Genomic DNA, 25,389 nt, shown 5'->3' on the forward strand with positions numbered 1-25,389 from the left:
AGACTAAGATAGCCAGAGTTCTCAGGGAAGAGTCCTGGAGAGACTTTTGCACAAAGAGAGAACTCTGGAGATCCACAGAGAGTCTCCCTTGCATATTTAGCTGAGTACAGATCAGTGCATGCTTGTGAGGAAACCACCTGATGGCAAGGAAAGAGCCATCCAAAAGGACTGGAGGTAACAGTGCCTGGAGCCACATAGAACCTGGAATAGTGTCTGTTCTCACCAAAAGACTGGTAAACACCATTATGCACAGAGCATTAGGAAGAGTACATATACAATCCTTGACTCAGGAGTGATGAATAACTAGCCTTAGATGGAGCACTACTCCAGTCCTGCCTAGCAAACTTTGAAAACAAGACCCCAAACCTATTTGCATGTAACTTGACTGGATCCCATAACAAAGTTCAAGAATATATACAGGAATGCAAAAATACCCAACATCCAAATAATGTAAGATTCACCAAGTCTGGCATCCAGCTAAAAATTACCAGGCATGAAGAGAGGCAAGGAAATATGAGCCATAATGAAGAGAAAAACCAATCAGTCAAAACCAACCCAGAATGGACACAAAATTAGAATTAGCAGACAATGACATTAAAACTTGTTATAATGCATTTCATACATTAAAAAAGCTAAGTAAAACTATGGAAGATATTTTAAAAGATCCAAATCTAGCTTCTAGAAATAAAAACTACAATGTGTGAAATGAAAAGTAGACTAAATGGGATTGACAGCAGATTAGACATTAAAGAAGAAAAAACTAGTGAACATGAAGACAAAAACAACAGAAGCTTTAAAATGAAACAAAATTTTAAAAAAATGAACAGAGCATCAGTGAACTGTGAACTGTGGGACACTTTCAAGTGACCTAATATATGTGTCATTGGTGTCCCCCAAATGAGACGAGGTGGGATGGACAGAAAAATACCTGAAGAAATAATGGACAAATATTTTTCAAATTTTATGAAAATTATAAACCCACAAATCTAAAAGCTCAATGACCCCCAGACATGAAAAACATTGACAAAATTACGTCAAAACACATCACAATCAAATTATTCAAAAACAGTAATAAAGAGAAAATATTAAAAGCAGCCAGAGAGAAAGGACATGTTATATACAGAAGATCAAAGATAAGGGTTACAACAGATTTTCTGTCAGAAACAATACAAGCAAGAAGACAGAGGAGTAACATACTAAAAGATTTGAAAGAAAAATAATATATCAACCTAGAATTGTATACCTAGATAAAATATCTTTCAAAACCAAAGGCAAAATAAACTTTAATAAAAACATTGAAAGAATTCATCACCAAAAGACCCTTAACACAAGCGAAAGGAAACCCTTTAGGCTAAAGAAAAATTACACAAAACAGAAATGTGAATCTACACAAAGTAATAAAAACCACTGGAAATGGTAACCACATGAGTACATATATGATTTTTTTCTTCTTGTTATTTAAATCTCTTTAAAATACAACAGAGTGAGGAGATTGGTTCAAGATGGCGGAGTAGAAGGACGTGCTCTCACTTCCTCTTGTGAGAACAACAGAATCACAACTAACTGCTGAACAGTCATTGACAGGAAGACACTGGAACTCACCAAAAAAGATACCCCACATCCAAAGACAAAGGAGAAACCACAGTGAGGCGGTAGGAGGGCGCAATCACAATAAAATCAAATCCCATAACTGCTGGGTGGGTGACTCACAAACTGGAAAACAATCACACCACAGAAGTCCACCCACTGGAGTGAAGGTTCTGAGCCCCATGTCAGGCTTCCCAACCTGGGGGTCCAACAACGGGAGGAGGAATTCCAAGAGAATCAGACTTAGAAGGCTAGCAGGATTTGACTGCAGGACTTCGACAGGACTGGGGGAAACAGAGACTCCACTCTTGGAGGGCACACACAAAGCAGTGTGTGCATCGGGACCCAGGGGAAGGAGCAGTGACCCCATAGGAGACTGAACCAGACCTAACTGCTAGTGTTGGAGGGTCTCCTGCAGAGGCAGGGAGTGGCTCTGCCTCACCATGAGGACAAGGACACTGGCAGCAGAAGTTCTCGGAAGTACTCCTTGGCGTGAGCCCTCCCAGAGTCAGCCATTAGCCCCACCAAAGAGCCCGGGTAGGATCCAGTGTTGGGTCCCTTCAGGCCAAACAACCAACAGGGAGGGAACCCAGCCCCACCCATCAGCAGTCAAGTGGATTAAAGTTTTGCTGAGCCCCACCCAGCCCCACCAGAGCACCAGCCAGCTCTACCCACCACCAATCCCTCCCATCAGGAAACTTGCACAAGTTAGCCTCATAGCTAGATAGCCTTATCCATCAGAGGGCAGACAGCAGAAGCAAAAAGAACTACAATCCTGCAGCCTGTGGAACAAAAACCACATTCACAGAAAGATAGACAAGATGAAAAGGCAGAGGGCTATGTACCAGATGAAGGACCAAGATAAAACCCCAGAAAAACAACTAAATGAAGTGGAAATAGGCAACCTTCCAGAAAAAACATTCAGAATAATGATAGTGAAGATGATCCAGGACCTTGGAAAAATAATGGAGGCAAAGATGGAGAAGATGCAAAAAATGTTTAACAAAGACCTAGAAGAATTAAAGAACAAACAAACAGAGATGAACAATACAATAACTGAAATGAAAAATACACTAGAAGGAATCAAGAGCAGAATAACTGAGGCAGAAGAATGGATAAGTGACCTGGAGGACAGAATGGTGGAATTCACTGCTGTGGAACACAATAGGGAAAACAGAATGAAAAGAAATGAAGACAACCTAAGAGACCTCTGGGACAACATTAAACACAACAACATTCTCATTATAGGGGTCCCAGAAGGAGAAGAGAGAGAGAAAGGACCCGAGAATATATTTGAAAGGATTATAGTCGAAAACTTCCCTAACATGGGAAAGGAAATAGCCACCCAAGTCCAGGAAGCACAGCAAGTCCCATACAGGAAAAACCCAAGGAGAAATACCCTGAGACACATAGTAATCAAATTAGAAAAAATCAAATACAAAGAAAAATTACTGAAAGCAGCAATAGAAAAATGACAAATAACATACAAGCGAACTCCCATAAGGTTAACAGCTGATTTCTCAGCAGAAACTCTACAAGCCAGAAGGGAGTGGCATGATATACTTAAAGTGATGAAAGGGAAGAACCTTCAACCAAGATTACTCTACTGGCAAGGATCTCATTCAGATTCGATGGAAAAATCAAAAGCTTTACAGACAAGCAAAAGCCAAGAGAATTCAGCACCACCAAACCAGCTCTACAACAAATGCTAAAGGAACTTCTCTAAGTGGGAAACACAAGTGAAGAAAAGGACCTACAATACCAAACCCAAAACAATTAAGAAAATGTCATAGGAACATACGTATCGATAATTACCTTAAACGTGAATGGATTAAATGCTCCAACCAAAAGACACAGGCTTGCTGAATGGATACAAAAACAAGACCCATCTATATGCTGTCTACAAGAGACCCACTTCAGACCTAGGAACACATACAGACTGAAAGTGAGGGGATGGAAAAAGATATTCCATGCAAATGGAAATCAAAAGAAAGCTGGAGTAGCAATACTCATATCAGATAAAATAGACTTTAAAGTAAAGAATGTTACGAAAGACAAGGAAGGACACTACATAATGATCAAGGGATCAGTCCAAGAAGAAGATATAACAATTATAAATATATATGCACCCAACATAGGAGCACCTCAATACATAAGGCAACTGCTAACAGCTATAAAAGAGGAAATCTACAGTAACACTATAACAGTGGGGACTTTAACACCTCACTTACACCAATGAACAGATCATCCAAAATGAAAATAAATAAGGAAACGGAAGCTTTAAATGACACAATAGACTAGATAGATTTAATTGATATTTATAGGACATTCCATCCAAAAACAGCAGATTGCACTTTCTTCTCAAGTGTGCACAGATCATTCTCCAGGACAGATCACATCTTGGGTCACAAATCAAGCCTCAGTAAATTTAAGAAAACTGAAATCATATCAAGCCTCTTTTCTGACCACAATGCTTTGAGATTAGAAATGAATTACAGGGGAAAAAAACGTAAAAAACACAAACACATGGAAGCTAAACAATACATTACTAAATAACCAAGAGATCACTGAAGAAATCGAAGAGGAAATCAAAAAATACCTAGAGCAAATGACAATGAAAACATGACAATCCAAAACCTATGGGATGCAGCAAAAGCAGTTCTAAGAGGGAAGTTTATAGCTATACAAGCCTACCTCAAGAAACAAGAAAAAACTCAAATAAACAGCCTAACCTTACACCTAAAGGAACTAGAGAAAGAAGAACAAACAAAACCCAAAGTTAGCAGAAGGAATGAAATCATAAAGATCAGAGCAGAAATAAATGAAATAGAAACAAAGAAAACAATAGGAAAAATCAATAAAACTAAAAGCTGGTTCTTTGAGAAGATAAACAAAATTGATAAACCACTAGCCAGACTCATCAAGAAAAAGAGGGAGAGGACTCAAATCAATAAAATTAGAAACGGAAAAGGAGAAGTTACAACGGACACCACAGAAATACAAAGCATCCTAAGAGACTACTACAAGCAACTCTATGCCAATAAAATGGACAACCTGGAAGAAATGGACAAATTCTTAGAAAGGTACAACCTTCCAAGACTGATCCAGGAAGAAACAGAGAATATGAACAGACCAATCACAAGTAATGAAATTGAAACTATGATTAAAAATCTTCCAAAAAACAAAAGTCCAGGACCAGATGGCTTCACAGGTGAATTCTATCAAACATTTAGAGAAGAGCTAACACTCATCCTTCTCAAACTCTTCAAAAAATTTGCGAAGGAAGGAACACTCCCAAACTCATTCTATGAGGCCACCATCACCCTGATACCAAAACCAGACAAAGAAGCTACAAAAAAAGAAAATTACAGACCAATATCACTGATGAATATAGATGCAAAAATTCTCAACAAAATACTAGCAGACAGAATCCAACAGCACATTAAAAGGATCATACACCATGATCAAGTGGGATTTATCCCAGGGATGGAAGGATTCTTCAATATACGCAAATCAATCAATATGATACACCATATTAAGAAACTGAAGAATAAAACCCATATGATCATCTCAATACATGCAGAAAAAGCTTTTGACAAAATTCAACACCCATTTATGATAAAAATTCTCCAGAAAGTGGGCACAGAGGGAACCTACCTAACATAATAAAGGCCATATATGACAACCCACATCAAACATCATTCTCAATGGTGAAAAACTGAAAGCATTTCCTCTAAGGTCAGTAACAAGGCAAGGATGTCCACTCTCACCACTATTATTCAACATAGTTTTAGCCACAACAATCAGAGAAGAAAAAGATATAAAAGGAATACAAATTGGAAAAGAAGTAAAACTGTCACTGTTTGCAGATTACATGATACTATACACAGAGAATCCTAAAGATGCCACCAGAACACTGCTAGAGCTAATCAATGAATCTGGTGAAGTTGCAGGATACAAAATTAATGCACAGGAATCTCTTGCATTCCTATACACTAATGATGAAAAATCTGAAAGAGAAATTAAGGAAACACTCCCATTTACCACTGCAACAAGAAGAATAAAATACCTAGGAATAAACCTACCTAGGGAGACCAAAGACCTGTATGCAGAAAACTATAAGACACTGATGAAAGAAATTAAAGATGATACCAACATATGGAGAGATATACCATGTTCTTGGATTGGAAGAATCAATATTGTGAAAATGACTATACTACCCAAAGCAATCTACAGATTCAATGCAATCCCTATCAAGTTACCAATGGCATTTTTTACGGAACTAGAACAAACAATCTTAAAATCTGTATGGAGACACAAAAGACCCTGAATAGCCAAAGCAGTCTTGAGGGAAAAAAAAATGGAGCTGGAGGAATCAGACTCCCTGACTTCAGACTATACTACAAAGCTACAGTAATCAAGACAATATGGTACTGGCACAAAAACTGAAACATAGATCAATGGAACAAGACAGAAAGCCCAGAGATAAATCCACGCACCTATGGTCAACTAATCTATGACAAAGGAGGCGAGGATACACAATGGAGAAAAGACAGCCTCTTCAATAAATGGTGTTGGGAAAACTGGACAGCTACATGTAAAAGAATGAAATTAGAACACTCCCTAACACCATACACAAAAGTAAACTCAAAATGGAATAGAGACCTAAAGGTAAGACCAGACACTATAAAACTCTTAGAGGAAAACATAGGAAGAACACTCTTTGACATAAAGCACAGCAAGATCTTTTTTGATCCACCTCCTAGAGTAATGGAAATAAAAAGAAAAATAAACAAATGAGACCTAATTAAACTTCAAAGCTTTTGCACAGCAAAGGAAACCATAAACAAGACGAAAAGACAACCCTCAGAATGGGAGAAAATATTTGCAAATGAAGCAACGGACAAAGGATTAATCTCCAAAATACATAAACAGCTCATGCGGCTCAATATTAAAAAAACAAACAACCCAATGCAAAAATGGGCAGAAGACCTAAATAGACATTTCTCCAAAGAAGACATACAGATGGCCAAGAAGCACATGAAAAGCTGCTCAACATCACTAATTATTAGAGAAATGCAAATCAAAACTACAATGAGGTATCACCTCACACCAGTTAGAATGGGCATCATCAGAAAATCTACAAACAACAAATGCTGGAGAGGGTGTGGAGAAAAGGGAACCCTCTTGCACTGTTGGTGGGAATGTAAATTGATACAGCCACTATGGAGAACAGTATGGAGGTTTCTTAGAAAACTAAAAATAAAATTAGCATAAGATCCAGCAATCCCACTACTGGGCATATACCCAGAGAAAACCATAATTCAAAAAGACACATGCACCCCAACATTCACTGCAGCACTGTTTACAATAGCCAGGTCATGGAAGCAACCTAAATGCCCATCGACAGATGAATGGATAAAGAAGATGTGGTACATATATACAATGGAATATTACTCAGCCATAAAAAGGAACGAAATTGGGTCATTTGTGGAGACGTGGATGGATCTGGAGACTGTCATACAGAGTGAAGTAAGTCAGAAAGGGAAAAACAAATATCATACATTAACGCATATATGTGGAACCTAGAAAAATGGTACAGATGAACCGGTTTGCAGGGCAGAAGCTGAGACACAGATGTAGAGAACAAACGTATGGACACCAAGGGGGGAAAGCGGTGGTGGCGTGGGGGTGGTGGTGTGATGAATTGTGCGATTGGGATTGACATGTATACACTGATGTGTATAAAATGGATGACTAATAAGAACCTGCTGTATAAAAAAATAAATTAAATAAAATTCAAAAAACATAAAAATAAATAAATAAATAAAATTCACAAGGCAGATCAAAAGACTATAATGGCCAAGACAACACTGAAAAAGGAGTACAAAGTTGGAGGACTTTCACTACATGATTTCAGGACTCCTTATAAAGTTGTAATAACAAAGACAGCGAGGTATTGGCATAAAGATTGACAAATATACCAATAGAATAGAGAATTCAGAAATACACCCAACACATGTTTGAGCAACTGTTTTCAACATAAGTGCAAAGGCAATGGGGGGAAAGGTTAGTATTCTCATCAAACATTTCTGAAGCTACTTGATATCTCATGTAAAACAAACAAACAAGAAAAAGTGAATCCATACCTCACATTATATTAAAAAACTAACTCAAAACAAATCATAGACCTAGACTTAAAACTATAAACTTGGAGATGAAAACATAGGAGAACATCTTTGTGAACTTGGGTTAGGTAAAGATTCCTGATATATGACACCAAAAGCATGATCCATATAAGAACAAATCAATTAACTGATCCATCAGAATTTAGAACTTGCTCTTCAAAAGATACTGTTGAAAGGATGAAAAGACAAGGCACAAACTGGGAGAAAATATTTGCCTTTGGTATATCTGATGAATACATGTGTTCAAAATATATAAAGAACTCTCAAAACTCAACAATAAAAGTAACTCAATTTTTTAAATGGGTGAAAGATGTGAATAGATATTTCATCAAAGAATATATTTGGATGGCGAATAAGCACATAAACAGATGCTCAACACCATTTTTAAAAAATAAATTTATTTATTTATTTTTGTTTGCATTGGGTCTCCGTTACTGTGTGTGGGCTTTCTCTAGTTGCAGCGAGCAGGGGTTACTCTTCGCTGCGGTGCGCGGGCTTCTCATTGTGATGGCTTCTCTTGTTGCGGAGCACGGGCTCTAGGCATGCTGGCTTTAGTAGCTGTGGCACACGGGCTTCAGTAGTTGTGGTGCACAGGCTTAGTTGCTCCGCGGCGTGTGGGATCTTCCCGGCCCAGGGCTCGAACCCGTGTCCCCTGCACTGGCAGGCGGATTCTCAACCACTGAGCCACCAGGGAAGCCCAACATCATTAATAATTAGGAAAATACAAATTAAAACCAATGAGAAACCACCACACTCCTGTCAGAATGGCTAAAATTAAAAAGACTGACTGTTACCAAGAGTCGGCAAGGATGTGGAAGAACTAGAATGGTCATAGTTGCCGATGGGAATACAAAATGGCACAACCCACTTTGGAAAACGATTGGTACTTTCTTTAAAATTAAATGGACACCTACTATATGATCCAGACACTCTATTCCTATGCATTTACTCAAGAGAAATGAAAACATATGTTCACACAAAGATTTATACATGAATGTTCATATTATCTTTATTTGTAACAGCTAAACACTGGAATCAATCCAAGTGTCCGGCAGCAATTGACAGTATAAGCAAACTGTGGTACATACATTTAATGGAACACTCCTTAGTAATAAGAAGGAATGAATTATTTATGAAACAATATGGATGAATCTCAAAACACGCTGAGTGAAAGAAGCCAGGCCCCTCCCACCCCCAACACATGCAGAAAAGTATCTGCTGTATGATTCCGTTTATATAAAATTCTAGAAAGTGCAAACTAATCTTGACTGAAAACACATCCACGGTTGCCTGGCAGTGGAAGGTAGAGCGCAGGGAGGGGAGGAACAAAAGGATTATAAATGGACGTGAGGAAACATTGCAGGTGATGGATATGTCCATTATCTTCATTGTGATGATGGTTTTATGGGTTTTTATATATATATCAAAACATAGCAAGCTGCAAAGTTTAAATATTTGCAGTTTAACTGTACCTTAGTTAAAGCTGTTTTAAAAAAAAATTATGAGACAAATAGGCTATCTGCATAGTCTCAAAATATCTCCCCACAAGATACTTAATGATTACAAAGGGAAAAGTAGTAGTTTTATAGTCGAGAAACCTAGCAGATACTACCTTAACTAAGTGATCAATATTAACATTACCAGAATTAAGACACCTTGACATCATGTATCTCTCCTGATATGCTGCACTGAGAAGGTCACAGCATCACTTTTCTGGTATTCTACCAAAAATGTGTAATCTGAATTTAATCATGAGAAAAATCAGGCAGAACCAAGTTGAGCGACACTCTTAAGGAAATAACCGGTCAGTACTCTTCAAAAGAATCAAGGTCATGAAAGACAAAGACAGACTGAGGAACTGTTACAGCTCAGAGGAGACCAAATAAGGAGAAATCAAAACTAAAGGCAATGAGGGAATATGGGGTGGATGCTGTACCAGAAAAAGGTCATTAGTAGGACAACAGGAAAAATGCAAACAAGGTGTGTAGATTATTTAGTAAGACTATATCAATGTTAATTTCCCAGTTTCAGTAATTATACAAGATGTTAATATTAGGAGAAGTTAGATGAAGGGTGTATGACCTGCATATGAATAGTCATGGCAGCTTTATTTATAATATCCTCAAACTGGAAATAACCCAGTTGCCCATCCATTGGTGAATGGATAAATAAGTTGGGGTATGTTCATAATGGAACACTATTCAGCAATAAAAATACAAACTACTGACACAACAAACATGGATGAAGCTCAAAAACATAATTCTCAAAAAAAAAAAAAAGACTCAAGAGAGTACATACTGTATGATTCCATTTATATGAATTTCTTGAACAGGCAGAACTAATCTATAATGAGAATGCAGATCAGCAGTTGCCTGGGCTGGGGGTTGTGAGGCATGATGGCAAAAAGGCACAGAGGAACTTCTGGGGATGATAGCAATGCTCTTCTCACTTATCTGATTTTGAACACACAGTTGGTATCTATCTCATTTAAACTCAGTCTTGCAGAATACTTAAATATAGAGTTGTAGAAAGTTATTCCACGTAGCGACAGTGGCGTGAGCAAAGCCACAGAAGTGGGAGATTGAGTAAAGGGACCAGCCGATCGTTTATTTTTTTTAAATTAACTGTGCACATAATTTGCATACAACAAAATGCACCCATTTCAAATCGATAATTCGAAGAATTTTAAGAAATGTATACAGACCCATGTGACCACCATTCCACAGAGAGCTTCCTTTTCAAAATTTACCACTTCAAGCTGTTTTTGTTTACTGCTTGGATATGGAATGGGTCATTTGAAAATTGATTCTGGAACAAATTTAAAGCAGGACACTTAGAAGGTTTCCCCCTCAGTTTGTCAGACCTACTCAGTGGTCTTGGATGAGAGCCCAACCTCCCACATTTCATGCCGCGAGATGCCAGGGAGACCACACTTCTGGGATTCATCCAAACAGCCCCAGTCCGCGTGTGGACTCAACACTCTGCTCCAGGTCTGACTCCCTGGCTCTGCAGATGCCCTGACCCCATCATCTAGCTCCTGACACCATCCTCAGGCCTGTCTCCTGGTGTCAGGACCCACTTCTTCAGTTTACCTGCCTGTCATCCTACCCGTTCAACCCTGCAAGCTGCCTTGATCGCAGCAACACCTGCTGTGTCCTGGTAAGACATCCCCTAAACCAGTCTCAGCTTCCTGGGGACCCCCTGGCCCAGCTCCCAGCACACAGGACCCAGGACCAAGTTGCAGCCATCATAGAATTCAAGGGTCACGGGGACGGAGTGCCACCTACCTGAGCCACAAAGAGCTGGAACTCGTCAGGCAGAATCCATGAGCGAGGGTAGAAGTTATACTCCTCGGGAAAGAGATTCTGCATGATTCTTACTGCTCGGCTCAGAGTAATTTTACGCACCATCTCCGTCATGCCTGGGGAGAAGAGAAGTTGTGAGGTTTTAACAACAGTGGGCCACTAGCTATAAAACGGCCATAATTGGGGACTTTTAAAACCACCCACCCGACATATTCACTTTTTCAGACAGGATTTTAAAAAAGGTCTGAGTGGTTCCCCACAGCAGTGATTCATGGTTTGGAAAGACCTAGCAAATTAATGAAAAACTTGAGGGAATAGATGGATATTTTTTTCTCATAAAGATGAAGCATCAATTTAAAAGAATGAGTTTCCACCTAGTTTATGATTCCACTCTTTGTCAGCCCCCTAGACAACAAATAAAGAGAAGAATTTATATCTTGCACTTAAAACTTAATATCCACTCTAATTCTGGGCCACCATGCACACCTCTGGAATTCCTTCCATCTTATACCCTGGAGAATATTAACTAGTGGACTCTGGTTACATTATGAGAAGCTTAATTAAGTTGCTTTGTTTTAATCTTTCATGAGTATTAAATGTATAAAACAGAAAAATGCACACCTTTCAGCAGAACATCTGTCTCCTTGAAATAAGGACAGAAGTGGAGAGGTTAGCACAGCGTAATTTATAGTTTAAGGGGAAAAAATGGAATCTGTAGGAGTTCTTCAGTTATGAGTACTGAAACTGACATTGATCATATCTCATTAATTTGCCCGGAGGGGATGGAAATGTCTCACTTATGAAACATTTTAAAAGAATGGTAGTTTTTTGCCTTGTCACATCTTTAGAAATGCTGACAAGAAAAGAAACGGAGTATATATCTTAGCAAATTTTAGGCAAATAGGTAAAAATTATTTAAAATTTTAGCATGCTTATTTCTTAAGGCAAATATCACTGCTCAAAAAAATGGAGACTAAAAATGGCCTTCACCCTGAAAGGGGCTACACAGTTCCATCAATAACTAGAAATTTGCTAGCAAAGTCATTTTTTAATAGAAAGTACAAAGTTCCAAGTCAGCTTGGCAGGTCCAAATTACTGCATTGCAAATGGGCAAAGTCAGAATGCATGACGTTTCTCTAAACTATGTTCAGGAAGCAAAGGGTGAACGTTGAGAATGAAGGTTTTAATAATCTACTTGCTTCCCTCAGCATATTAAAAAGAGCAATAAAAATCTAAAAGATGGCAACTTCAAGATGTCAGTGCCTAGGTTCCTAGTTCTTGTTCAGAAGGAGATAGAGAAGGATTAAATAAGAAATAAAGGAGCTTTAAAGGCACTAATAAACTGTGCTCTAACACGGCTTCTCTGATATTAGAGGAAACTCACTGAGGACACTTTTCTGAACTTCCCAAGAAATCAGTATGAGTCCAGAAAATTAGAGCTATTTCCTTTTATTCCCCCGTGAAATTAGAATTTTTGACTTATAAACACTGGAGCTGAACACAAAGTACACAAAATTCCAACTTCTTTGGAAATGTTTTAGTTGTTTTAGTTATAGTATTAAACTAAAAACCTGCTTAACTGAGTGCAACACAGCACCTTACAGCAAATACGTGATGCCCCCTGGCCAAACAGTGCTGTGGTATTGTCCGAGTTTTAATGGCAATGTGACAGGAGAAGGTGTGCTTTCAGAAATCCCTCAGCAGGTCAGAAGGACTCACATAACACACGTAGGAGTGCTGTGAGTACGGGAGTGTGGTTCCAATGCTCCAGAGAAGCTTTGTGAAAACCGATGTCCAGCAAATGGAGGAAGTGTTCATTTTAAATCTGCAATGGCTCCTTTTGTCATGCGGGTCACCAGCCCCCATGCCGGCTAACAGATCTGTTTCTGAGTTTACATCTGCATCTGTCTCCAGATAGTTCTCTACCAAAACCAGCCAACTTAAGAAGCATCCCTTCAAGCCACTGGCTACTTTTCCCACAGGCTGTAGACGGCCTGTAGACGAACCCTGCCTCAATGCCTGTCTCTGGAAGGCAGCAGTGTCAACCTCCCTCAATCCACTTTTACTGACACCTTTGTTCCTCTGCCATCTTTAAGCTGCAGGGGAAAGCATCTCTGAGCCCTCACGAGCCCCCATGTGGTAGCTGCAAGCATCCCTGCCTCTGGCAGGGGCTCAGAGACAGATGTGGGCTCTGTCATCTCTCAGTAAGATGCGGACAAGAGTAGCTGCTCCAGAGCATATGCTTCCAGAGTAAATCTGTAAAGAGGGAGGTCACTGTCAGACCATGCTGGCTCCAGACTCTGCCTACCTTCTCCAAGCAGCTGCAGCACGTGACCCCTCCCTGTGAACCCTGCCCGAGGCTCTGGGACCCATTCTGACCTGAGGTAGAAGCTCTAGGTCCAACCATCAGCTCCCCTTTGGGGAGCTTGGACCCTTTCTTTGTAGTCCAGTTAGATAAGGAGGATTTTAATTACTTCTCTGAGGCTCTGTTGCCTGTCCCCAAAGTTCGGTCACCGCTCCTTAGCTCCTGGTGCCTGAGTGGCTGCCTCAGCAACGCCTTTGCCCTGCAGTCTCTGATGTTTCTCCTCTGTTCCCCCTAAGCCTCCCCTGCAAGGGCTGGAGTCCTCGTGTGACTTGAGCCCACTGGCTGGGCTCCTACTATACTAACAGGTTCTTTTGAGGCTGACTGTCTACCTGCACTTCTCAAGAAGGTCTGTTCCTAGATGTCCCTATTGTGGCCGTTCCCCTATCGGTTGGGAAAAACCCCTAACTCAGGCTGGAGCTTCTCACCCAAGAGCTTGCCTCCTGCCACTGCTTCTGGGCCTGGGTTCTTCTGTCTGCCTCACTGGAGTCCCAGGGCCTCGGGTGGTCTCGGCCCATTGGTGTTACACAGGAGTCTGATCCTCAGGCTTGCCCAAACAGGCCTACTTAGCCCAATTTAAGGCAAAACAAAACAAATCAAACACACAATCTGAGCTATGTTGGGAGTGCTATTCAATCCAAGTATCATTTATAACAATAATTCTTGGCAAAAACACATTAAAACCACCAAACAACAAGCATACGTTGATACTTTCAGATCCTGGATACTGCAGTGGCCTCTTAGCTGTTTCCTCTCTCAGCCTTTCCACCCCAAACCCCCCACCTGTACCCCTGCCTCCAATGCATCCCCTCTGGCAGATCTTTCCAAACTGCAGGCTGGGCCACGTCACTCTCTAGCTTAGAAATTTCTCAGTGGCTCCCGGTGAACTTTGGGCCCTGCCTTTCACCTCTCCACTGCCCTATCAAACTTGACCCTTTCTAACTAGCATGGGCCACGTGCCCTTTGCTGAACGAGCAACGTGCAAAGCATTCCATGTCTTTGCACCCCATCTGCTCCCTTGATTTGCATGGGGGACAGGCCCATCCATCCCTGGAGGCTTAGTTCACATTCAATCCTCTTTTCCAGGATCTCTTGCCCTGCCTGCCCCCCCAGGCAAATCTGGGTTAGGTCACGTGCCCTTGTTCCAAATTCTCACAGCATCCCAAGCTTCCCCTGGCACGGCGCTTATTTTGTATTTGACTTCTCTCTTTACGTGCTTTTCTCCTTGTTTTTGTATCCCTAGCCCAGACCAGTGCTTGGCAGATGGCTGTCCCCAGAGATCCCTCCCTGGAGCCCCCTCCTCCCCTGACAAAGTCCCCTCCTCAGGGTGGGCTCTCAGGCACCACCCGCCACGTGTTGCCATACATCTCAGGCCCGGAAACTCAGCAAAAAAACTGTTGCTTGCAAAGCTGAGAACTGACGGTTCTAGGCTTTCTTAAGGCAAAGACATATCTAAATCAGATTATTTTTAGTGAAAGTCTTAATTCATCAGTTAAGATATAATAACATATCTTGAAGGAAATTGCCCATAGAAAAGTGGCTAAAATCTAACGTGCTGACACTAACAAAATAAATTACTTCCATATGTGTATCCAAAAGTTTTCAGTTTATTCAGCATGTGAAGTGTTTATCCTTGCCTGGCACGTCCACTAGAACTTGCTCTAAGTAATACACAATGCATACAAAATGCATCTTCAGAATAATGGGATATATCACAGACAGAAGATAAGCATGGACACCAACTGGAGCCAAAGGACAGACCATTCTGGAATCACCCCATCGCTAAGGATTGTTGTCTTTCACAGGGCAGAGTGTGGCGGCCCTGGCCCACTGCCCTACAGGCCTGCTTTGTCATTGGAGCTAATTAATTGCTGTTAGTAAAGTGGAAAATTGTATGTACCTATCACTGGCACATGGAACATGAGATGGGGCAAATGTGTTTCTTTAGAATGAATATTCTTATATCACCTTTAATGAAACTAGTCCTTTGAGTGTATTTTTTTCTGTGTTTCTATTTGTGTCCCAAATGTAGAGCTATAGTGACTCCTTCCTTCCTACTCTCAGCCATCAGATGAGGCGTGAGCAAATGGGGAACATGTCAGTGAAGCCTCATTTGATAATTCATGTCTTGGGAACTCTGTCCATATTCAAAGAGTTGTTCTCTTCCAAATTATGTTCTCCCAATATCTCAATAAGTTCTTTTAGTGGCATCAAACGTCATCTTTTATGAGCAGCAAGACAGAGAAAATAATAGCTATCCCATTAAACTGTGCAAGGACCCTGGCTGCAAGAGTCCTCCTTATTCTCTGACAAAACACTTCCTCCTCTAAGAACCAATCTGACCTTGGGTTAATTTTCTAGCTCTGTTCCCCAGGAAACCAATAAGGGGAGAAAGTTAGCTGTGTGACTAGACAACAAAGCATATGGTTAAAATGATCTCTTATTGGCATCTTGCATAAATACCTGGTAGGGAGCCACAGCTCCGGGCTTTCCTGAGTGTAGTGAATCTTGTTACTTAGCATGACCCTGGTGGGGACCCTGGAAGCTGTGCTGTGGAGGAGCTATGTGAGCTATTGGCTCCTACAGGGTTTCTAAGTCAAGGTAGACCCACATCTACCAATGTGGATCTTGTCTCTTTGCACCTGAGCTTTCACTTACGGAGCCAAAGACTAGCTCTGGAACCCTTGCCATGACGCCACTGAGAAGAAATGTCTGACACTGACTGACTGGCAAGCTGTGTTTCCTGTCCTGTATCCTTGTAAGTAAAGCTGAGCCAAGTGGCCCATGGTGGTCTGTTTGCTTAGTTGAAAAACCCGCTAGTGGACATGGCATAACTTGCCAATGTATAATGTATGGATATTGGGTTTTCTGAGAGGTATTTTCTTAAAGACGTGGCATGGAATGCCAAAGAAAAAGAATAAGTTGATCCTCCTCTTAAAAATAAGCATAAATGAAACAACTAGAGAAAACAACTACACTCTGGCTGCAACTACGTAAAAGTGATACATAAACATGGTTAAGGTTTGGGAGAAATTCTAGAAATATTCACCTTGTGGTTTTGTTAAATGAGGGATGGGATTCAGGGTGGTGTGCTTTTTAAAAATTATATATTATTGTATCCTATATGGTTTATGCCCGTTATGTTAAAACTCCTGAAAATAAGTGGGACCCCTTTGGCTGGGATCATACCCAGATTAACCAAATGTCCCCTTCTCCCTACACATGCCCAGTTAACTTAACCAGCCTCTTCACTTAGCCATTCAAAATAATGAATAGTAATCATGGCAGAAGAGGGTGGTAGAGATTAAAAGTAAAACGGAAAGGTATATGATAGGGCGGAGGCTGGGAGTGGAGTGAAGGGGCGTCTCAGAGTGTTGGCTGTGACACCTATGTGGCACCGAGGCCCCCTTGCAGTCTCACTAGACAATAGTCACACTAGACAATGCCTTCAGATTAAAGGCAGAGGCTGTCCGCAGCTCCTGTTCCCAGTATGGAGACTGGTGTATTTCGATTTTAAAACGGTACCTGCAAATAGGATACTTAAAGAAAATGGAAGCTGCGAACCCCATTTCTGTGACACTGTCCCAGAATTTTAGAACTTCTGTTTTCCGTCTCCTGCAAATTAAATAGAAATTGAAATGGTCTATTTTATTTTATTTATTTGTTTGTTTGTTTATTATTGTAGTGCAACATGCAGCTTTTATTAATGTTAGACTTAACTCTGTAGGGGAAACGGTTCATTTTATTGCTTTAAGGTCCTGCTTTCTCCTTTCCCTCCAATGGGCATAAAACTAGGGCTGCCTCCGATTCGCCATCAGTAGGTGAGACAGCAGTTACGGAGGGCCTTGGTGTGTCTGGAAGGACTGTAGGAGCCGTGGGAACATCCAGAAGTGTAGGAGGCACGGCCCCTCCCAGGACCTCACGGTCTACCTGGGCAAGCCGCACACGTAGACGTATTCAGAGTCCACATTCACTGAGTCATTGAAATGTTCCAGAAACTATGGTGAGTGCAAATGGTCTATTTTTTTTTTTTTTTTTTTTTGCCTTTTGAGAATATAGTCCCCTCATGACACTCCCATATTATATCTGAAATCCAAAAGGTGAGTCATGTTCTTCCACCGGTGGAATTAGACCAGAAGACCCTGTCTTTTTACGTTTTGGAACCTCCAGTCTTAAAACCCTTGGTGAGTTAAGTCCTGATCACCTTGCCTCCCAAGGTCACGGCACTGAGGCAGCGTGTAGGCAGTCATTCCCAATTAAGAGCCCTCCAGTCTGACGTCAAAACACTGTTATGTTTTTGTCGAAGAGCGTACCCTGAGGCTCAGCCCTGGAAACGTTTTTAAATGCCAACAATAACAGTGGATACCTGGAAACTTGTTCACTAGACCGGAGAATATGTCACTGTCGTGAAATGAAACTCCATGCCAGTAGATGTCACAAGGCAAGCGTCGGCCAAATGGGAACTAGAAGAAAGAGGGGAAATGTGATGAATGACGGGAACAAGAAGCGCAGCTCCGGCACCAAGGGTCTCTTCTGTACAAACTCCCAGCGGCCTGGCACGCATCACATGATTTAATGCTCATAATAAGCATGTGAAGTTGCTGACCTTCTTTCCCATGTTACAGGGGAAGAAACAGATTAAGACGGGCTAAGTAACTGTCTCAGGGTCACAACCACTGAGAGGCAGAGCTCTGATTCTGTGTGGCGGGCACTGTACTAGTGACCTTACAGGCACCCTTTTGTTAGAATTCTCATAACCATCCTAGAAAGCATGATGCCCATTTCACTGATGAGAAAATTGGGGCTGAGAGGGGTAATGTAACATGCCCAAGGCTGCACAGAGCTGGAAATGGGAAAAGTCAAGAACTGAATGCAGGGCTGAATTCCAAACCATACTGCTCTTTATCTGAAGACCGCAACATTCAAACCAGTCCCCCCAGAACAAGCTTTCACAATCTCTATCTCTTTCTCTCTCTCTCTTCCTCTGTCTCTTACACACACACACACACACACACACACACACACACACGGTCCACAAGGGCAGGATATATTCCCCAGTGCCTAAAAAGGTTCCTGGCATTCAACAAAGACTTTTTGAATGAATGAATGAACAAACCAGGAATGGTCCTCTGACTCACGATGAGATAACCAGGTTCTCTCTTCCAGGAATACGGAAATCAGAGATGCCCGGCAGCCTCTGCCGGCCCTTGCACTGGAAGTGATCAAAAGCCAGAGCCCGGCAGCTGTGCTTGGCCGTGTGCACAGCCTGACAGAGAAGCAAAGGCAGCCAGTCTGCTGAGAGAGGAGAAAGGAGCAGGTGCAGAGAGAAAAGCAGAGATGAGGCCATGTGGCCCTGGCAACACAGACTGAGTGGCCTCAGTTCCCAGGGCTTCTAGGTCCTCGGCCCAGACCCTTCTGAGCCCGGCTGTCCCTTCTGTCCTTGGATCCTGTAAGGCAGCCTCATACCCATAGAATGCATCTCCTTTGCACAAACTATAGGGTTTCAATTACTTGCAACCAGAAAATCCCTTGCTGAGACCAAAGGGCCCGCTCTTTCTACTACATCTTGCTGCCTCTCAACAAGTTCTGCACTTACACAATGTATTTTTAAAATGTGTAACTCAGATGACCCTCCTTAAGGGAAAACAGTGAGGACACGTTATTTCACATTTAGAACCTGCTTGTTAAAAGTCCAAATGAAGAGAAATTTCAACACATTAAACAAAATCATCCAATTTTCCCATCCTAAGACTATAGTTAATCAGAATTTTTATCTGCTCCAAGTTGAGAGGGCTAAGTTCCAGTGAGAGAACACAGCATTACCAATGAAATGGTGGTGACTCAATGCTTTCCAACGATTCCAAATTAAAATGAAGGCAAACAGACTCAAGGCCTTTAAATCATTCACATTATCTCAAAACTGTGCCAAAGTGAGACATATAGTACACACTCTATTAGCATTAACAACTTCCATCTATAATTTATAGCACTTCACTCATTTTCTTTGCATCCAGTGGACTGAAGTTATTAATTCAGTAGTCATAAATACAAAGAGATACGACATATGTTATTTTCTTCCAGCTATTAAGTGCTAATATAGAGGAGGGAAAAATAACTTAACCAGGGAGGTTCCTCTAAAAAGCAGACTATCCAAGCAAAGTTTACTAAGATCCAAGTGGCTTTGCTGCCCACACTGCAGGAGCAACATGTGCTCCATGTCAGTGGATTACTGAGGACTCCTTATCACCCTTATGATCGCCTTTCAGTTCTTGGCACTTTCACGATTCCTAAATCAACCTTTCATTCAGAGCCCTTAGCTCATTCAGTTTTGAGAAACTATCTTTTTCTAAATCAATTTATTCAGTAATTTCTTTGTGCCAGGCACTGTGCTAGGTACCGAGAACACAGAGAAACACAATTTTAAGTAGGTCCCAGGACTTCATAATCCCACATCTTTTTAAGATCTTTTTAAAAACTGCTTAAACAGCTAACATCATGCTCAATGGTGAAAAACTGAAAGCTTTCCCTCTAATATCAGGAATGAGACAGGGCTACTCACTTTTGCCACTTCTGTGCAACACAGTATTGGAAGTTCTAGCCAGAGCAATAGGCAAGAAAAAGAAGTTAGAAGCATCCAAATTGGAAAGGAAGAAGTAAAATTATGTTTGCAGATGACATGATCTTATATGTAGAAAATCCTAAAGATCACACACACACACACACACACACACACACACACACACAACCACACAAACTGTTATAAATAATAAATGAATTCAGCAAAACTGCTGGATACAAAATCAATACAAAAAAATCAGTTATTTTTCTATATATTGACCATGAACAGTTCAAAAAGGAAATTAAGAAAACAATTCAATTTACAATAGCATCAAAAAGAATAAAATACTTAGGAATTAACCAAGGAGGCAAAGACTTGTACACTGAAAATTACAAAATGATGCCGAAAGAAATGAAAGACACACATAAATGGAAAGATATCTCATGTTCAAGGATTGGACTTCATATTATTAAGATGTCAACACTACTCAAAGTGATATATAGAGTCAACGCAATCCCTACCAAAATTCCAGTGACCATTTTTTTTTTTTTTGCAGAAATAGAAAAATCCATCCTAAAATTCATATGGAATATCAAGGGATCCCGAATAGCCAAAACAATCTTGGAAATGTCACACTTCCTGATGCCAAAACTTATAACAAAGCTACAGTAATCAAAACACTGCATAAGATAACAATTAGATACCACTACACACCTTAGAATGGCCAAAATCCAAAACACTAACAACACCAAGCGCTGAAGAGGATGTGGAGCAACAGGAACTCTCGTCCATTGCTGGTGGGAATGCAAAATGGTACAACAACTTTGGAAGACAGTTTGGCAGTTTCTTACAAAACTAAACATACTCTTACCATATGATCCAGCAATTGTGCTCCTTGGTGTTGACTCAAATTAGTTAAAAACGTATGTCCACAAAAAATCCTCCACGCAAATGTTTACTGCAGCTTTATCCATAACTGCCAAGACTTGGAGGCAACCAAGATGTCCTTCAGTAAGTGAATGAATAAATAAACTGTGGAACAGCCAGACAATGCAATTTTATTCAGCACTAAAAAGAAATGATCAAGCCACGAAAAGACATGGAGAAATCTTAAATGCATATTATTAAGTGAAAGAAGCCCATCTGAAAAGGCTACATACTGTATGATTCCAATTATATGACATTCTGGAAAAGGCAAAACTACAGAGACAGTACAAGGATCAGTGGTTGCCAGGAGTTAGGAGAGAGGGAGGAATAAATAGGTAAAGCACAGGCAATTTTTAGGGGAGTGAAACTACTCTATATGATACCATAATGGTGAATACATGTCATTATACATTTGTCTAAACCCATAGAATGTACACCACCAAAAGTGAACACTAATGAACTATGAACTTCGGGTGATAAGAATCCGCAATGTAGGTTCATTGATTTTAACAAATGTACCATTTTAGTGTACCGTTTTTTTGATAGTGCATATGTGAGGGTAGTGATTATAAGGGAAAAAAATCTCTGTTCCTTCTGCTCTGTTTTGCTGTGAACTTAAAGCATCTCTAAATCATCTCTAAATCAAAAATGATAAAAATAAATTTTAAAAAACAGTATGGTACTGACGTAAAGACAGACATATAGACCAATGGAATAAGATAGAGAACCCAGAAATAAACTCTCACATATATGGTCAAATGATTTTTCAACAAGGATAACAAGACTATTCAATGGAGGGAAGACAGCCTTTTCAACAATTGGTGTTGGGAAAGTTGGACATCCACATACAAAAAGTTGAAGTTGGACCCCTACCTTACACCATATACAAAAATTAACTCAAAGTGGGTCAAAGACCTAATCATAAAAGCTAAAACTATGAAACTCTTAGAAGAAAATACAGGGGATAATTTTCATGACATTGGACTTGGCAATGATTTCTTGGATATGACAACAAAAGCACAGACAACAAAAAATAAATAAATAAATTGAACTTCATCAGAATTAAAATTTTTGCATCAAAGGGCACTGTCAACAGAATAAAAAGGCAACCCATGGAATGGGAGAAAACATTTGAAAATCATAAACCTGATAAGGGATTAATATTCTGAATATATTTTAAAAACTACAACTCAATGAAAACAACCCAGTTAAAAAATGGGCAAAGGACTTAAATAAACATTTCTGCAAAGAAGATATACAGATGGCTAATAACCACATGAAAAGATGCTCAACATCACTAATTATTAGGAAAATGCAAATCAAAATCACTTCACACCCATTAGGAAGAGTATTATAAAAATAATAATAAAAAGGAAATAACAAGTGCTGATGAGGATGTAGAGAAATTGGAACCCTTGCGCATTGGTAATGTTAAAAACCACTGTAGAAAACAAAAATTATCACATGACCCAGTGACTCCTCTTCTGGGTATATACCCCAAACAACTGAAATCAGGAATTCAAACAGATGTTGTTACACAAATGTCCACAGTAGCATTGTTCACAACAGCCAAAAAGTAGAAACAGCCCCAGTGTCCACTGATTATCCATCAATAGCTAAACAAAACGTGGAGTATACACACACTGTACTATCACTCAGCCTTAAGAAGGAATGAAGTTTTAACACCCGCTACAACACAGATGAACCCTGAAGACATTATGCTAAGTCCAGTAAGCCAAACACAAAAGGACAAATGTTGTATGATTCCATTTCTATGAGTAGTCAAATTCACAGAGACAGAAAGTAGAATGGTGGTTTCCAGCGGCTGCGGGGAGGGAAGATGGGGAGTTATTGTTTAACGTGTACAGGGTTTCAGTTTGAGAAGATGAAAATGTTCTGGAGATGGATGGTGGTGATGGTTGCACAGCAACGTGTATTTAACGCCACTGAACTGTACACTTAAAGATGGCTAAGATGGTAAATTTTATGCTATGTATATTTTACAGTAAAACAACAGCGACAACAAAACTCTCTGCTTACACCCCACCCCCCAGGCTAAGGGGCCATTCACGGCTCTATTCTGAGCTCTCTGGAGCCTGGAATGCTGCGTGGATTTTCACGGGGCAACTGAAAATTGACAAGTGTTTCTAAGACTCCCCAGTCCCCATTTTTCTCAAGTTCAGCACCATCCTCCCAGTTACCTGGGTTCTAAGTCTGGGAATCATCTTTCCTTTTCTCTTCTTCAAACCCTTTTGGAAAAAGCACTGGATTTGGGGTCAGAAGACCTGAGAGTTCTAGACTTGTCTCTGTTCACTTACTATCTATGAGAGCTTAAGTAACCAGGACCTCTGTGTCCTTGGTACACTGAGATGAGGAAACCACCGGGTAGTGACAGGGACCAAACAAGATAATGGAAATGAAAGTGCTTTGTATGCGCCACAGAACAATACAAAGCTGAGTTCATCATTAAGTGTTTTACTCATTGAGTGTGAGGAACCTGCTTAGTGGCACAATGTGCCTCAGGTGCCAAAGACACCCAGGAACAGGTCTGTCTTCATGGAGCGCCCAGTCCATGGGCAGAAAGGATTGAGTCCAAGTCACACCAGTGTATCACTACAAAGCCCGGTGAGGGCTGTGAGATGAGGCCCGGAGAGCAAGGAGAGCCCAGGGGACCAAGCACATCCGGGAAGTCAGGAGACCACGTGTCCACCAGCCCTGGGCAGCTCCAGCCGATGCCTGTTGTGCCGGTGTCAACATTAATAGCGCCTCTTTTCACTTTCAAATGTATCCCAGTTCGGGCAACAAATTAAATGGTCACTTCATTCCTGGGAAAGGGCTATTAGAGCCGAGGTTGGAAAGAAGATCAGGTACAAGGTGAGGAGGAAGAGTGTTCCAGGCAGAGAGAACAAGCGTGTGAAAGCCCAGACGCAGGACTTAGCGGGTCCCACTGGAAACCCTGCAGGAAGGTCAAGGCAGCTGGAGCACAGCAGACGAGAGGAAAGGAGTGTGGGACGGGGCTGAAGACTGAGGCAGAGGCCGCCCACGCGGGCCTGTACCCCAGTGCCCGGTGGAACAGTAGGTCGGTCCTGGGGAAAGAGGATGACTCACTGGGCAGACTGAGTAAGAGGGACCAGAGAGCACGAGCCCTAACAGGCAAGGGGAACAGTGTGAGTATGGCTGGGAGGTCAAGCAAGATGGGAACTTAGACGTGATAACATGGAGAGCTTCGGAGCCACTGCAGTCCTCAGTGATCACCTTGCTGATCCCTTCAGCACGTCGTACCATGCTTATAATTTGCCTGCATTGTTAAGTATTTCATGTGTAACCCTTATGTCCCTCATAACACTGCAAATTTCCAGGACCACAACCATTGGACACACTGTCTCAGGTCCCCAGTGATGTCTAACCAGGCATCCAGTGGGCTTTAGGCCCAAGGAAAATGAGAAGCATAATCCTGAGAACCCTTCTGATGCCCTCTTCCTCCCCAGTATCCCGCTGGTCAGCAAGTCCTCTGGTTTATCTCCTCATTTATTTTTAAGTTTCCTCTCCTTCCTTAATCCCCAGTGCCTTAATTCGGGGCCCCCTTTCTCACTGGGATGAGGACCACACGAGCCTCCTGCTCAACCTTCCCCCTCCCCGCACCCCCAAAGTCCCCTTTCCTGTCTACTCGACACCCAGAGGGATGTTTTTTTTAAAAGCTCTGACCATGTTACTCTTTCGCTTACAACTCATCCCACATCAAAGCTCCAAGCCTGGTCTCAACGACGCTTCCCAAACTCCCCTCTGCCACCCCGTTTGCTTCAACTTGGGCCATGGACACCTCGGGCACTTGCACTGTTACCGCCAGACTACTTTTGACATCAAGCGTACAGCACTTTTCTGTTTTGTGGCCTGGGTTTCTGCATGCCATTCCTTTCGCCTGGGATCTTCTGACTCAGCTGGACCATCCATGAAGCTGTCTCACCAGCTCTCCCTTCTCTGGGGCCTCCATCACTCACACCCTTCACAGGTCATTCAGCGGCAGCTCGTCTGTCAGTCTGTCTGCTTTCCCACTCTGTGGACTCTTTGAAAATGAAGACACCTTCCTAAACTTATGTATCTCTAACACCAAGCCAGAGACTTTATTTTTAACCTTTGTGAGGTCAAGAATCACTTTGAGATCCTCTCCAGGAAAACACACATATGCCCAAAATTTTCCATGTGATTTTAGGAGAATTCAAAGACTCCCTGAAGTCCCTAGTTGTTCACAGACACCATTGTTAGCAACATCTACAGCGTGTTTCATGAATGAACACTTGAATAAATGGACCTGTGAATAGCAGCTACTCAAATACACTTTCATCACCATCATCATTAAAGTTAGCATTTATGCGATGCTTATCTCCATGTCTATGTTAAACTCTTTATATATATTACCTCACTTAATCCTCACAACAACCTCATGAGAAGGGGTTTCCTATT

The 25,389-nt window shown here is 41.2% G+C and overlaps 1 protein-coding gene across 1 annotated transcript in view; it reads right to left on the reverse strand.

Annotated features, from left to right (window-relative positions):
* TTLL11 (tubulin tyrosine ligase like 11) overlaps positions 1-25,389 on the reverse strand; it is a 252,601-nt gene that overhangs the window by 183,653 nt on the left and 43,559 nt on the right. Inside the window, 2 exon segments of the mRNA XM_007468377.1 lie at positions 11,063-11,196; positions 17,809-17,905. Coding sequence (XP_007468439.1) covers positions 11,063-11,196; positions 17,809-17,905 — 231 coding nt within the window.

The sequence above is a fragment of the Lipotes vexillifer genome, unplaced genomic scaffold (genome assembly GCF_000442215.2).
Source record: "Lipotes vexillifer unplaced genomic scaffold, Lipotes_vexillifer_v1.1 scaffold1285, whole genome shotgun sequence".
Lineage (NCBI taxonomy): Eukaryota > Metazoa > Chordata > Mammalia > Artiodactyla > Lipotidae > Lipotes > Lipotes vexillifer.